At 50.3% G+C, this 14,149-nt stretch overlaps 5 protein-coding genes across 5 annotated transcripts; 3 read left to right on the plus strand and 2 right to left on the minus strand.

Moving 5' to 3' along the window:
• Positions 1-522: 522 nt before the first annotated feature.
• BDP81DRAFT_322160 (oligopeptide transporter) lies at positions 523-3,229 on the plus strand (the record flags this gene model as incomplete). The annotated part of the gene is made up of 9 exons (XM_060584677.1): positions 523-720; positions 867-903; positions 963-1,057; positions 1,115-1,493; positions 1,548-1,614; positions 1,677-1,798; positions 1,856-1,971; positions 2,030-3,034; positions 3,092-3,229. 9 exons carry the CDS (start codon positions 523-525, stop codon positions 3,227-3,229), a joined length of 2,157 nt encoding a protein of 718 aa, XP_060444169.1.
• Positions 3,230-3,550: 321 nt separating this feature from the next.
• BDP81DRAFT_407211 (glutathione-dependent formaldehyde-activating enzyme) lies at positions 3,551-5,038 on the minus strand (the record flags this gene model as incomplete). Its single annotated transcript, XM_060589001.1, has 5 exons — positions 4,613-5,038; positions 4,364-4,542; positions 4,166-4,310; positions 3,937-4,005; positions 3,551-3,865 (listed from the first exon to the last, which is right to left on the minus strand). The coding sequence occupies exons 1-5, from the start codon at positions 4,841-4,843 to the stop codon at positions 3,551-3,553; spliced, it is 939 nt and encodes a 312-aa protein (XP_060444170.1). The 5' UTR covers positions 4,844-5,038.
• A 1,065-nt stretch (positions 5,039-6,103) lies between these two features.
• On the plus strand, positions 6,104-7,552 carry BDP81DRAFT_481872 (cupin domain-containing protein). The gene is made up of 3 exons (XM_060594981.1): positions 6,104-6,504; positions 7,051-7,116; positions 7,172-7,552. The coding sequence occupies exons 1-3, from the start codon at positions 6,445-6,447 to the stop codon at positions 7,484-7,486; spliced, it is 441 nt and encodes a 146-aa protein (XP_060444171.1). The 5' UTR covers positions 6,104-6,444; the 3' UTR covers positions 7,487-7,552.
• Positions 7,553-8,647: 1,095 nt separating this feature from the next.
• On the plus strand, positions 8,648-9,412 carry BDP81DRAFT_322458 (short-chain dehydrogenase; the record flags this gene model as incomplete). Its single annotated transcript, XM_060584699.1, has 1 exon — positions 8,648-9,412. The coding sequence occupies one exon, from the start codon at positions 8,648-8,650 to the stop codon at positions 9,410-9,412; it is 765 nt and encodes a 254-aa protein (XP_060444172.1).
• A 134-nt stretch (positions 9,413-9,546) lies between these two features.
• Positions 9,547-10,781, minus strand: BDP81DRAFT_461802 (carboxy-cis,cis-muconate cyclase; the record flags this gene model as incomplete). Its single annotated transcript, XM_060593820.1, has 3 exons — positions 9,547-9,905; positions 9,965-10,532; positions 10,611-10,781. 3 exons carry the CDS (start codon positions 10,779-10,781, stop codon positions 9,547-9,549), a joined length of 1,098 nt encoding a protein of 365 aa, XP_060444173.1.
• Between the last annotated feature and the right edge of the window lie 3,368 nt (positions 10,782-14,149).

The following is a 14,149-nucleotide window of genomic DNA, read 5'->3' on the forward strand; positions in this document are numbered from 1 at the left end:
CCTGGCCGGAGCGACATGCAGACCCCGCTGAACAAACGTACCGCTTTCTTATCTGGCCTGCTCCTTGTGCATCGGGAGAGCAGGGATGGCCAAGCTGTCTCGTCCGGGGTGGTTCTTTTTTTGCTGTAAGCTCGTGCCACTGCGTGCTCGACGCGAGAACCTCCCCAACGGCCCAACCAGTGGGAGAGGTTTTGCATATCGCTCCAGGTAGATTCATGTGGGCAGGGATAGTCAGACAGAGCGAATGTGACGGCAGGTTTGTCGAGGTGTCGAGACATATAATGATGGCAAACCCTCGCAAACCCTTTCCACCTTTTCCCCCCTCCAGCCCGCGTTTTGTGTTTCGCATCTTTTCGCTTTGCCCTTCCTTTAGCTGTGGAAAGAGCATCAGACAAGCCCGCCATGACCGAAGAAAAAGTGGCACCGGCCTCGGCCGTGTCCCCGGCTGCCCGCGTCGACAGCGCCGAGCCCCGCCCCTCCTACACCGGCAGCGTCACCGTCCACCCCGATGAGAAGGGCGCCATGGGCGGCGAATGGACCGAACCCATCGTCGATACGAAGGTCCCCGAGACCGATGAGCACAAGGAGGAGGATCTTTACCGCCCATTAGCGATGGACCCCAATATTCCCCACGAGGAAAACATCTTGACTGTTCGAGCCATTGTTGTGGGCTGTATCTTGGGTTCCTTGGTGAACGCATCCAACTTGTATCTTGGCTTGGTAAGTTCGTCCCTTTGTCTGGGCATGAAGCCGTTCTTTTCGCAGCCCTCTGCGAATCGAGATATCACCATTGTGGATTTCGAAAAGTCGAGACTTGATGAAATGTCTACCATTGTGAATCATTCTGACGTCGAATTGCTCTGAAGAAAACTGGCTTCACGTTTGTGGCCTCAATGTTTGGTGGTAAGTTATGACCAAAAGCATCCGTTGTTATGCTGAACTCGGAGTTGACGATGATACAGCAATCTTCGGTTACGGAATCTTGAAGATGCTTTCGCAAACAAATCTCCCAATTCTGGGTGGAACTTTTGGCCCTCAAGAGAACTCCATCGTTCAGGTTAGTATGACCTAAACCCATAATGACTGCTTGGGCCGCAAAGATTAACACCCTTAGGCTGCTGCCACTGGTGCTGGAGGTATTGCTGGTATCTTCGTTGCAGGTATCCCTGCCATGTACAGACTCGACCTCATGCCTAGCACGCCGTCCGGTGACATTGGCAAGATCTTCACCCTGACGCTCTGCTGCTCCTTCTTCGGTCTCTTCTTCGTTACGCCGCTGCGCAAGTTCTTCATCATCCGCACTGCCCGTGAGCTCAAGCTCATGTTCCCGACCTCGACCGCGACGGCCCTCACAATTCGCTCTATGCACGCTGGTGTCAACGGCGCTCGCGAAGCCGCTATCAAGCTTAAGGCCTTGGGAATTGCCTTTGGAGTTTGTATCGTGCACCGCGTAGCATCGTACTACGCTATTGGAATCCTCTACGACTGGCACAGTGAGTTTACGCTCTTTCATCTACGAGGCCAATCTTGGACTAACGGAATTATAGTCATGTCATGGATTCATATCTGGTCAAACTATAGCAGCTCTGCTATGAACATTGAATCCTGGGGCTGGTGAGTGAAAATGAGGCTAGTGGTGATGTTAGTGGTGATGTTTGGCTGACCCTGGAGTTCAGGTACTTCGAGTGGACGACGGCTTTCATTGGCTCCGGAATGCTTATTGGAATGAACTCTGCCTGCTCAATGATGGGAGGAGCCGTTCTTGCCTGGGGAGTCATCGGCCCTGTCCTGGTTCACTGTGAGACCCCCTCCCCCGACGCCCTCACTTCACTCAAATACTAACAATCATCGACAGACGGAGAATGCATCGGTATCCAAGCCTCCGAGGACCCCAACTGGTCCGGTCTCACCTCTTTCACCTCCCTGAAGCATATCGGTGAAGGCCCGCCATCCCCCAGATACTGGCTGCTGGTGAGTTAATACCCAGGATTTCACATCCGAAACTCAATTCTGATCTAACGATACATAGTGGCCCGGTGTCATGGTCATGGTCTGCTCTTCCATGGGTGAGCTTCTCGTCCACTGGAAGATCATCTACTTCGGTTTTGCCGCCGGCTGGAAGTCCATCTGCCTCTCTATCCACGAGACCGCGATGAAGAAAGGCAAGCGCATCGAATTCTTCGCAAAGTATGCCGAGGCAGAGGAGAAGCGCGAGGCCAATGCTGTCGAGGACCCCGCCACTCCCGAACAGCAAGTCAAGACCTGGATCTGGGTTCTCGGTCTCTTCGCGTCCATCATCTTGGCCTGTATCGTCATGGGCCTGCAATGGCAGGTCAACGTCGGTGTCACCATCCTAGCCCTGGTTCTCGCCTTCCTCTTCTCCTTCCTCGCCATCCAGATCGGTGGTGTCACTGATCAGACGCCCCTTACCGCTGCTGCGAAGGCCGCTCAGCTGGTTATTGGTGGTACCACCACCGGCGCCGGATACACCGTTCAGCACGCTCAAAAGATCAACCTCATCTCTGCTGGTCTCGCTGCCGGTGCTGCTGATGTTGCCACGGCTCTGACTTCGGATTTTCGCACCGGTTTCTTGCTCGGAACCCCTCCCAACAAGCAGTTCATCGCCCAGGCTATTGGAACCTTCGTCTCCGTCTGGCTTGCGCCTGGTCTGTTCGTTCTGTTCACCACTGCCTACCCCTGCATCACGGATGCGGAGGCTGAGCACTGCCCCTTCCTGGTTCCTTCCGTCAGTGCCTGGGCTGCTGTCGCCGAGGTTGTCACTAGCCCCAACGTTCCCATCCCTCGCTCTTCCGGCATCTTCGCCATTTGCCTTGGTATCTTCTCCATTCTCCAGGTTATCTTCCGCCACTACTACCTGGTCGGACCTCGCGAGAAGTACCAGCAGTGGCTTCCTAACTGGGGTGCCATTGCCCTGTCCTTCGTCATTCCCGGCCCTGTCTTCGTCAACGCCGCCTTCGTCGGTGCCATCATTGCCTTTGTCTGGCGCCGCTGGAAGCCTGCTTCCTTCGAGATTGTAAGTGCTAACCCATGTCAAGTTGTTACTTGGAACCAGAAACTAACCATTGGCTAGGCCTGCTACGCTATTGCTGCGGGTATGATCGCTGGCGAGGGCATGGGAGGTGTCATTGGCGCTGCCCTCCAACTTGGCAATGTCTCCAGTGACCGATATGGTACTGGAGGTCTGGCCTGCCCCGACAATGCTTGCTAAAGTGGTAGAAGTTGTGAGAAGCACGTGTAGTCTATGTAGGATGTGAGACGAATTTGAAGCTTAGTAGCGCTCGTCTTTCCCAAAAAGCCTACTCTGCAGTCCGGTTCTTGGTTCCGGTGCATACTGAGCCCCTCTGTCTTATCTGCTGATAGCTGATACTCTGGTCAGCTTGAATCCCATCATCAAGAGCTGCACGTACGTCCACGGATATGATTGAAGATGTTAGCCATGAGTTATAATAGTTTAATACAAGGATATACCCCACGAGGCAACATCACAAGACAAGACAACAGTGATGAAGGCGTAAGAAAAGTTACTCTCTCAATCAGATAGACCATAGCCTTCCGTTCCGTCATTACTCCAATCCACATTGACATTATGCCACTCGATGCCTTCAAGAACACGAACATTCAGCGGCTGAACCTCGAGTTGTTTTTGCACAAACTCCTGTCTTGCCGCAGGGAGTATAGCCACCAGCTCTTTTGGCGGCCCATACAGGTTGCCAAAGCAGTGTACGCCACAGGTGCGACAAAAGGGCGACCCATTGAATTTGCGGCCAAATTGGTAGTCTTGCGTATGGTCTTTGCCGACAATACCCACCTGAGACTGATGAGGATACACACCAATAAAGCCATTCTATTTCACATTGCAGGTTAGTACAGCTCATAACCTGAGGCGATGGGTCAAGGCATGGACTCAAGACATACACGGACGCAGATGCTGCAGTTGTCTTCTTTGATCTCAACTTCAGAAGGCGACTTGCTTCTGAGCGCGACCTGAATGTGTGGGCAGTACACACTGCTCATCTGGACCAACGAGGCAAGCAATGAGGCAATACGACTGGTATTGACGGTTGGTTGGTGATGTTGTGGTGAAGGTGGCTGCGGTGGGCTGGATCAACCAGGAGGTGGATCAGGCAGCTGGTGCCTGGGGCACCAGCCACTGCCTCAGGTATCCACAGTCCCACAGAATGGCACCGCAGTCGCAGCCTCCGGTGTAGAGCGTGAGGTCGTCCCCGGGAACGTCCGGCAACAAACCGCGGAAATCAACCGGTGCTGATGTAGATGCCTTTTCAATGAAGCTGGCTTGGGATTCAGCCTCGTTCAGCGCGGCCTCTACGTTGACGTCACTCACCTTAGAGAGCCTGGATACGGCAAGTACTCATCTGGGGCCCCGATAGTCACGACGCTTCTTCCCTTGATGAATACATCTTGAAAATCGGAGACAATCACCCGAAAGTTGATGCCTTTCTTTCCAGCTTGAACGCCAGAAGTGTGTGTTCCGAAGAGTGTGGTACCGCAAACATTGCAGAACTGGCGTCTCCTCATCAGCTAGTCACCCCAAGAGGACCATAAGTGGCTATTTCTATCGAGATGAACGTACCTCATGCTTCAAGGCCTCGGAATCTGATCCGGTGTAAGTTGTCAACGTCTCGCTAGAACATCCCTTTGTGACTTTCAAGCTGTCCTCGACATCGTAAATCCAGACGTGTCCCTTTCTTGCACACAGCGAACAGTCGCATATCACTAAGGACGGATAGTCTGCTAGTTGGACCTGGTATCGATTCGCGCCACAGTGGCAGTTACCCTGGAAGGTTTTCAGCGAGGTCTCCATGGCACTCCGAGTAAGGTACGATGAGTCGCAGCGTGACACTAGGTTTTTTTGAATGCGCTGAGACCTCCTCGTACAATGAAGGAGTTAAGTTAGGCCCTCATGAAGACAAAATCCAAAGGTCTAATTTCACCGTAGGCAGGCAGCAACAGACAACTTGCTGCTTACGTGGGCGGCAGTCGGCACAGTTGTTCATGTGCTACTAAGCCCGATTCATCGCTCGCTCCGCACTTGCAGGATGACATGTATGCATCACCGAGGCACGCGACAATAGTGACTCGGTGTGAATACTCGAAATCTAGACACGATCGAGATAAGGCGCGCCGGAGGGGCAGGAGCATTTATCAAGATTTCGTTCATTTGACGAACTTGATCTTCCATGGGACATACCATGAGGATGTAGTTTAGGCATTTGACGGCGGCTATGGCGCATGCGTGGGTACATTAGATTACGATGCCAAAAGCCACAGACTGGAGTCTGGAACAGTGTCGATCAACCACCCCCGCAGCACCCTTCGTAGAGCTAAGGCTGGGATGATGACTGGAAAATGAGCTGTTACATCAATTACAACATGAAGGCTCGATGCAACTGAGTGTGGTGTCTATCCATAGCCGACAGGACGATTTGACGGCAATGGTTGCGATGATGGGAAGCAGGATAGTATTAGTTAGTGAGTGCATCGTCCGGAACTCATTTGCTTTAATATGCAATGTGACGGTCTGGGGCAGCACTGGTAGCGCGCAGAACCCTTATCTTTAATCGAGGTACGGCAAATTGCCTTCGAATGCACCTCACTTACCTCTAACATCTGTATTACTGAGAAAGATTGAGAGAATCAATGGGATGCATTACATAGCAGGCAGTAGTTACGGTGCTACAGGCAAGGACCCAGCTCCGGCGACCTCCGGGTTCCCCGGCGCTTTCCCGGAGAAGTGGGTCCAATCCGGCATGCCTCCTGGTGGTGTCAATAAACATCCGAAGGTACCGTAGACATCATGATCTAGAACAACTTCAGAGCGTGCTACTAGAATATTGCGAGCGAGTAAGGTTCAATACCTTATGAGTTACTCATCGATTCGGGGGACCAGCGGGATTTGCGTGGCTACGGGGTCTGATTGATCGATGACGTATCAATTGTGGGACTGTGAATACCTGAGGCAGTGGCTGGTGCCCCAGGCACCAGCTGCCTGATCCACCTCCTGGTTGATCCAGCCCACCGCAGCCACCTTCACCACAACATCACCAACCAACCGTCAATACCAGTCGTATTGCCTCATTGCTTGCCTCGTTGGTCCAGATGAGCAGTGTGTACTGCCCACATCAATCCCCGAAGAATCATAGTATCATCATCATATTAATCCCTGAGAGCCTGACGCATTTCAATCCAGGGGTTTTCATTGGAAAATAAGAGTTCCTGTCTTTCAGCGTGCTAGATACATTTATCAGACATGTTTTCTTCCAAACTCTTACGCATCGTACGGCCTCTCTGCAGCAGCTCACCAATCCGACCTTTGATATCAAGAAATCCTCAGGCGAAGAACGCCTTCTCGACAACCAAAATGTCTAACTTCCCCACCCCATCGAGTGATCCTCCAAGAAGGAGATGCAGTATTTACTCGACATGACCACGGCCTTGCCATCCGCCTCTGGCGAATTCCGTCGCGTCCTCTAGACAGGCCTATCCCATCGAGTGCTGCAAGGCGACAGTACATTGGCTCCACATAACGGGCCCCCTTTTACCCCGCACCGCATCTGGTACATCCACTGCTTGAGTTGCCCCTATGATTTCCACTCCGGTACATCTACCAAATCCATCATTACCAATACTCAATTAATGGATTCTGACGATTCTGACGGATCTGGCCGTTCCACGGGCTCGGCGAAGTCGTGTATCTTTGCCCTGCTGCCCGAGGACCTCGCCGCCGCCTGCACTGCCGACTGTACGCCGGAGCAATGTGATAATGCCACTGTTCGGCCCCGCGAGCCTCCGGAGGTTGAGCCCGGTATCCCTGGGAAGTACACGAGGATGGGCTGCCTCGAGTGCGATGTAGCTCTCTGTAACTCAGAAGATTGCTGGTACCGATTTCATACGCAGAATCTCTAGTAATTGGAAGTATCTATTATCAATTACGTTGGTTGGTTGGAAAAAGGGGCCCGAAGTGGCCCGATTGGCTGCTCCCCCGCATCTCAATGTACTGTCGCCTTGCAGCACTCGATGGGATATTCCCAGCTAGTTCTCATGACTGTTCCTGTTGGCGGCGACATTGGCGAAGAGGTACGCCACCCCCCGTTTTAATCTTGTTATGTTTGTAAAACTGACTAAGCACCAGGTTCACACCGTGGATCAAATCCTTACCTTTACGTCTGGCAAGGGCCTTGCGCAGGTTGCCGGAAAGGAGCAGGAAGTCAAGGCTGGCGACATGGTAATTGTTCCTGCAGGAACTAAGCACCAGTTCTTGAATAGGGGGCCGACACCGTTGATTCTGTACACCGTTTACTCGCCAGCTGAGCACAAGCCAACAGCGGTTCACAAGACCAAGGATCAGGGTGACAAAGAGGAAGAAGATGGCATCGATATAGCTCCAGAATGGAGTCGACGTAGCAAGGAGCAGAATGAGAAGGAGGGTTGGGTTAAGGGAGAGTAGATTATTTGTAGACACAATTTCGGGATGGAGTGAATGGTATGAGCGATTCAATGTTTCACAGTGCTGAGAGTCTTGTGTCTTTCAGGTCTTGTGCTTGAGACTTGACACGATGGCTGCTAAGCGTGGTGGCAATGAGTCTAATGTCTACGTTCAGCATGAGCCTTCGACAGCCACACGTCCAACGGCATTTGGAAATGTTCCCCTGCGATTCAGACATGTACTAAAAGTTGCCCTGTGAATCTGCCTATATGATAGAGGGTCGATATCCAACTGCATTCAGCTCATCTGCTGAAGCTCACTGAATGATCATTTAGACTAGTTCATCTCACATGAGTACCTTACCGGGTAGACGAAATGGGGACCACTACAAATCTTTGCTTAAGGTACTTAAGTGAGTTAGATCTACATTACATAAAAGTTGTTATATCACAGCAGGAGTGTCAAATCCATGTGAATTGAAAAGTTTCGAGCCGATACCACTGACGTAGCAAGCACTTGCCTCAAGGTTTTCAGCCGAGATAGATCGAGCACCTGTCCTCACAGCTAGCAATTAAGAAGACGAGTGGGAAAAGGAATGGACTAGCTTGCATTACAGGCCACTGCTGTGTCTACCATAGTCCCGATGTTGGCGGTGATTGACCTCGATGATCTGCACAAACATGGATGCAAAGAATAATTGAGAGAGAGTAAAGGTTTCAAGTTTAGAATGGGACCATCCATATTTCGAAGAAAGGTACCGACTTTTAGGAAGAGCGATCGGGGAAATAATCTGCCCGACGGCTGGCGAGAAGTATTCAAACTTGTGACATGACCTAGCGACAAAGCTCCAGTCAACTCAACTAGGGCGTAGTGATCATTAATTACAATTCGACCGCAACGTTCAGCCGATCACCCAATGCCATTTGCTCTGATTTCAAATCTGTATTGAGACGAGGTGCAATCTTGGTATTCCATGTCAATGGTCACCACAAGTAGACTGATTTCTACTGTTTGACCGGAGAGTTTGTGTGTCCTAGTTGGAGACTGAAAGGCATGGAAAGTATCCCCGTAAAGTCAACTATTTAAACCATCAGTGATAAGGAGCATGCGGCCCTGCAATCTTCTGAGCATTCAATAACGCCAGCACCATCCAAGCATTTGTCTCGACAGTAATTATCCAACATGAGTCCTACCACAGTCTTGGTCACCGGTGCCGGTCGTGGCATTGGCTCTGGCTTCATCGCCACTCTCTTGCTTAGACCATCGTCAACTGTGATAGCCGCAGTCCGAGACCCTTCAAAGGCATCGGCTAGAGCTCTTCAAGACCTTCCCAAGGGTGAAGGCTCCAAGCTCATCATCGTCAAGATCGACTCTTCCATCAAAACCGACCCCGCGGAAGCTGTCTCTATTCTGCAGCGAGATCACGATATCAACGCCCTGGACGTTGTTATCGCGAATGCCGGTATTGCTCACTCGAGTGGCCCCGTCATAAAGACCTCCACCGCTGCAATCAAGGATCACTTTGCTGTCAACACGATCGGACCTCTCCTGTTGTTCCAGGCAATCGCACCGCTACTCAAAGCCAGCAATAGTGGTCGTCCGGTCTTCATTGCCGTTACCTCGATGCTTGGAACCATCTCCGGCATGGAGTCCCTCGAAAATCTGCCACCGGCTTTAAGCCCTTACGGGTCCAGTAAAGCTGCGCTGAACTGGTTCATTCGGAGATTGCATTTTGAAGAGACGTGGCTCACGAGCTTCGTCGTTCACCCCGGCACTGTGGCTACCGACATGGTGCACTCCGTGATTGAGGGGACAGATTTGAAGCTTGAAGACCTTGGAGCGATCACAGTAGAGAGCGTTTTCAAGATTATGGGCAGGATTGATACTGCGTCAAGAGATATCAGCGGGACATTCCAGAATTATGACGGAACTCATTTGCCCTGGTAAATCAACGGTCTATTCTTTTCTTATGGACATCAGTTGGATTAAGCTCGTATATAGATCTGGACTATGCAAGTTGATTGAACCGGAAGTTTAAACCTTCGATTTTGTTCTCTAGACTAGTGCCTATCATCAGATCCTCAGGGAAGCCAAACGGCATTCGCGCAGCAGCCTCCGTCATTGAGGTCCAAGTGAGCCACAACATCAGCAGAAGCGCCATCATCGCCCATTTCCCAAATCTCCACGAAACCGGCAGAGCTATCAGTGATGGCAACGAATTGATCACCAAAGTCGCTCGGCGTGACGGCATTTGCGCTACCTCCGCTAGAGGTCGTGTGTGTCAGGAAGTTCTGCTTGTTTACGGATCCGTCGTCATTGAGAGCCAGGATTGAGATGTACCCGGTGCTGTTGGTGTTACGTGCTCGCGAGGTAGCCCAAAGATACTTTGCGCTATATGAAAGAGCAACCTCGTCCGACCAGTAGTCGGTGTCATTGGCGCCTAAGTGTGGAGGGTCAGCAAAGCTCTAAAAGATACGGGATTCTGAAGGCGAGACTCACCATCAGGTTTCAGAGGATATGAGATATCAGCATAGGTTGGAATGCCCGTGCTGGTATCAATCTTGTAAACGCCCACTTCGTTCGTTCCCTCGTGTACGACGTATAGATAGTTGCCCGTGGGGTGAACAGTGCCGTGTCTAGGATCCGCACCTTCTACCGGCGCGGTGACATTGGCGACATAAGTCAGTTCTCCTGTCGAGTTGTCGACAGAGTGTACCCAGATAGCGTTGCCCGTATCATCGAGCGAGTACATGAACGCTCCGGTTGGGTCAAAAGCAGTACCATGAACTCCAGATGAAGAAGAGTAGTTGTATTCCTGGATCGACTCGACGAGGAGACCATCCGAGTCTACTGACATAACGGTCCCACAAGCACCAAAAGGTTGGCCATAGACTGCGTATGGAGAGGCGGGCGATGGTCTGACGAAGATTGAAAGTTGCTTGCACGCTCCCTGGGACGTCACCGTATTGCCTGGAGAGATTTGAAGATCATCGGTGAGGGGGTAGCTAACATATACGCTGCTGCCCGTATCCTCGAATGCGTTGCCATAGATGACTTTCTTGTCATGCTAATTCTATGCGTGAGTCATTGGCTGGGCAAAAAAGGATGGGGCACTTGCGCTCAAGGAGATCCATGAGCTGCTCACGTTGACGGACGTGTTTGCAGCCAAAGTGAGAGTGCGGGCAGCATCTTCAAACTCCAAGGTGTACAGGTATGGTGTACCGAACGTTCCGACAATCAGCTGATGGTTCAGGGCGTGCGTGGCCGACACTAAGCCCGATGCTAAGAGCACTGACTGAAGAAAGCTGGGGAACATGGCAAGCGTAGAGAATGTGGAAGACGAAAGAATGATAGCTTGTGCTGCTGTCGACACCTACTTACGTTGGGCTACATCGGAGTCTTATACAGAAGCTTGGCAAATTGACCCCTTCACCGGCCGAGAAAGTCAAATAGATTGACAGTATCCTGACTCTAGCTTGTTTCCAATGTGCGTACGCGTTTATTTCATGGCTGGTGGGGAGGCCCTGACGATCTTCTGGGGTCCCGAATCCTAGCTTCTGGTGACAATGCTTGGTTTCACAGCGACCCGATTGGCCAGGTCACTGGTAGAGAGCCCATCGGACGCAGACGACAGCGGGAATTTTGTGATGTTCGCGACGGCCCGGAATGTGGGGGGACGGGGCAAGGATGGCCGTTATGCACGACTGACTGAGTGACGTGCAATAACATAATTGCGCAGGTCCGCATGTTGTAGTTATTTTCGTTGAAATTGAAGGGTCGGATGTAACCTCGAGAGCAGTTTATATAGCTCATACCCCCTCAATCAAAATGCGAAGGTCCACGATCGACATCCTCATCAGGGGTGGACGTCTTTTACGGTCCTACCACGCGAAAACATACGACGACTTTCACCTTGCGCACCGTCCTTTTCTAGCGATGTTGTCGCAAAAACGACGCCGTTAATTACGGGCAGCAATTAACGCCATATATACCCTACGACAGATGTTTCAAGGGAAAAAAAGCAACATCCTCTTTAGTACACATGTATTGAGTCCGTAGTTCTCTGAATGACCACTGCAGAGATCGACTGCAGTGTGGGAGTATATTTACGGATATGGGCTCAAGAGGTCTAATGAGTGCCTCACCTTGTCGACATCAAATGCCACGGCATAGGGGCCATAGGGCAAGATGTCGCAGCGCCACACGTGGCGCTGCCGGTTACTGCCGTACGATACCGCTTTCCACAAGCCGATTACCCATCTTGTACGGTATATAAATATGATCCTTATACGGATCTTCCACTTAGAGGAATCAAGCCACTTTCTACTATACATGTCTTTTACTTGCTACCTCGCTTTGTGATAGTTATAAGCCCAGCTCTGACTTAACCACAAGCAATAGAAACCCCTACTATTATAAAGCGGGCTGCAAGTGCCTACTCTCTCTCTAAACTACCCCTTCTCGTATAAGACGAAACCGTCGTATACGTAACGATAATTATAGTCTCGCTCCCTACTACTAGGAAGCTTAACAGTCCTATAATTATTTATAAGAACTGGCTTCCGTGTGTTACGGCCAGGTAGTCATAGTGAGGTATGTTTGCAGAAGTTGAGGCTGCGGAACTGGTAACAGTAATAATCAGATGTAATAATCAGATGATTATTACACTGGGTCGAATCGGTCTCAAGTCGGGAAGGCTTCGGTGATCAATCGTAGCCTTGTCAAAGAGGTTCTCAGGGAAGATAGCTGAAAGCGATCATAAGATCTGATACGAAGTTAATTGCTGAAGAAGCTATGGGAAGTCTATCCTAGAGCCCGGCTCGAGTCCATCCTATATATAAGTCCTAATCCTGAACATATCCTTTGTTTGCCTGATCACCATATTCGTTAGTGATTACTAAGTAGATACTAGTAAGCACTCACTTTGATGATGATGATGATGATGTATTTAATATCTGGTAACAAAAGAACGTGCTGGGCGCTATGCCAATATGGTCTATACTAATCTAAACTATATTACAGGCTACCGTCTTCACCTAACGTTCCTATTTAATGACTCGGGCAAATTTCGGAAAAGAAATTGGTCTCCTCTATCCATTCGCATAGAAGAGAGGCTCCCTTAGTAGAGCCTAATAAGAAATAAATGCTTATTTTGGCTATATGTTGGCGGAGGTAGCGCGGTATAGCCTTACGTTTACGTTTATAAAAGTAAAAATAGACTAGTATTTTGGGTTTCCTATAGCTGTAGTTAAGCAACGTATCTTGATAAGCGAATCTCTTGTGGTATGTTATAAAGTCTCTATAATAGGATCTTGCTGCGTATAGCCTTCTTAGTAAGTGCCGAGGGAGGCGGAGTTCGGGCGGCTTGGGGTGAAGAATTATCTCGAGGTCGGCATATTGCCGAGGGCATTAGGACAGCCATTTTCTGGCAAAGGCTTGGAAGGCAGCTGCTTTAGCTTGCCTTTCTAGGTGCGCTAATAAGGGCTGTGGTTGTAATTTTGGGATTAGTTTGTAGGCTTCCTTAGCTAGAGTGTCCGCTTTTTTATTTCCTGGTACTCCCGTGTACCTAGGGTACCACCAAATATAAACCCTGCCGGGGGTTGTCCAGCTCTCTCTTTATCTCCGAGTCTAGGAGGAAGAGAGCCTATTGAAGGCCCTGAATCTAGCCTGGCTACTTCCTGTGCTCTGGGAGTATAGTTTAGCCGCGATTACGAGGTTATCGAGGTAGATATGGATATTATCTACTATACGAGCCGTAGGAGCCCGGGCGGCTTCTATTAGGCCGTGATACGTAGTATATACCTCCGCGTTATATACCTCAGTTTAGGAGCCGAGTAGTTTGGATCCGCGTGTTACGAGCTGGACAAGGCAACCAACTGTGGCACAAAGCAAAAGCTTCGATAATGATGACTCCGGCATCATTGTCCCTTGTTCTGCATTATATAGCTACGCGCCCACAGTGACAAGTTGCGGCGGGCGTAACACCGCGGAAGATCTGCCGTATAGCTTAGTACCTTACCTAGCCTATTCCGGCGGAGATACTACTACCGTCCGATATCTAGGACCTATTAGTATAAATAATAATATCCCGCTTAGAGAAAGTTACTACCCTGCCTATAAAGGAGAGGGCCTGTTCTTCTTTAGTCTTATTAGGTTCGTAGCCGACCCTGGCGAGGGCTATCTACTAGTCCGCTAGTTGCTCCTAAGAGGGGAGTTCTAACGGATCGATATATTCGGTATTTTTACTTACGAGGTTTGCTATTCGTCGTAGCCGTAAGTCTGGTCCTGATTTGTCCCTGAGTCTTGTTCGGAGAGGGTGTCGCTCGTCCAGAAGATGGATTCTGGTGGACGCTTTGTGGAGCTTCGCGTCTAGTATTACCTCTACTGGGGGTAGAGCCGCCTTGCGCTATAGGATCGATATAGGCGTCGTTCTATATACGGGGACTATCGCTTTAATGGCTTTGGTTTGCGTCGCGTCTAGTTAGTATAGTAGACTATTAACCCCGTTTAAGATAGTACGTCTATTCTTTATCCGGCTCTTGCCGGGCTACTATACTTTAGATATATAATACTAAGTAGGTTGTATATAAGAGGTGATCGCTCGACGAAGTAAGTACGTAGGCGCGCCCTAGATAGTTGTTACGACCCAACATGAGACCAGGGCGTGCCCCGCTGACGCCTGGC

The sequence above is a fragment of the Colletotrichum phormii genome, assembly GCF_030913505.1.
Source record: "Colletotrichum phormii strain CBS 102054 chromosome Unknown BDP81scaffold_12, whole genome shotgun sequence".
Taxonomy (NCBI): domain Eukaryota; kingdom Fungi; phylum Ascomycota; class Sordariomycetes; order Glomerellales; family Glomerellaceae; genus Colletotrichum; species Colletotrichum phormii.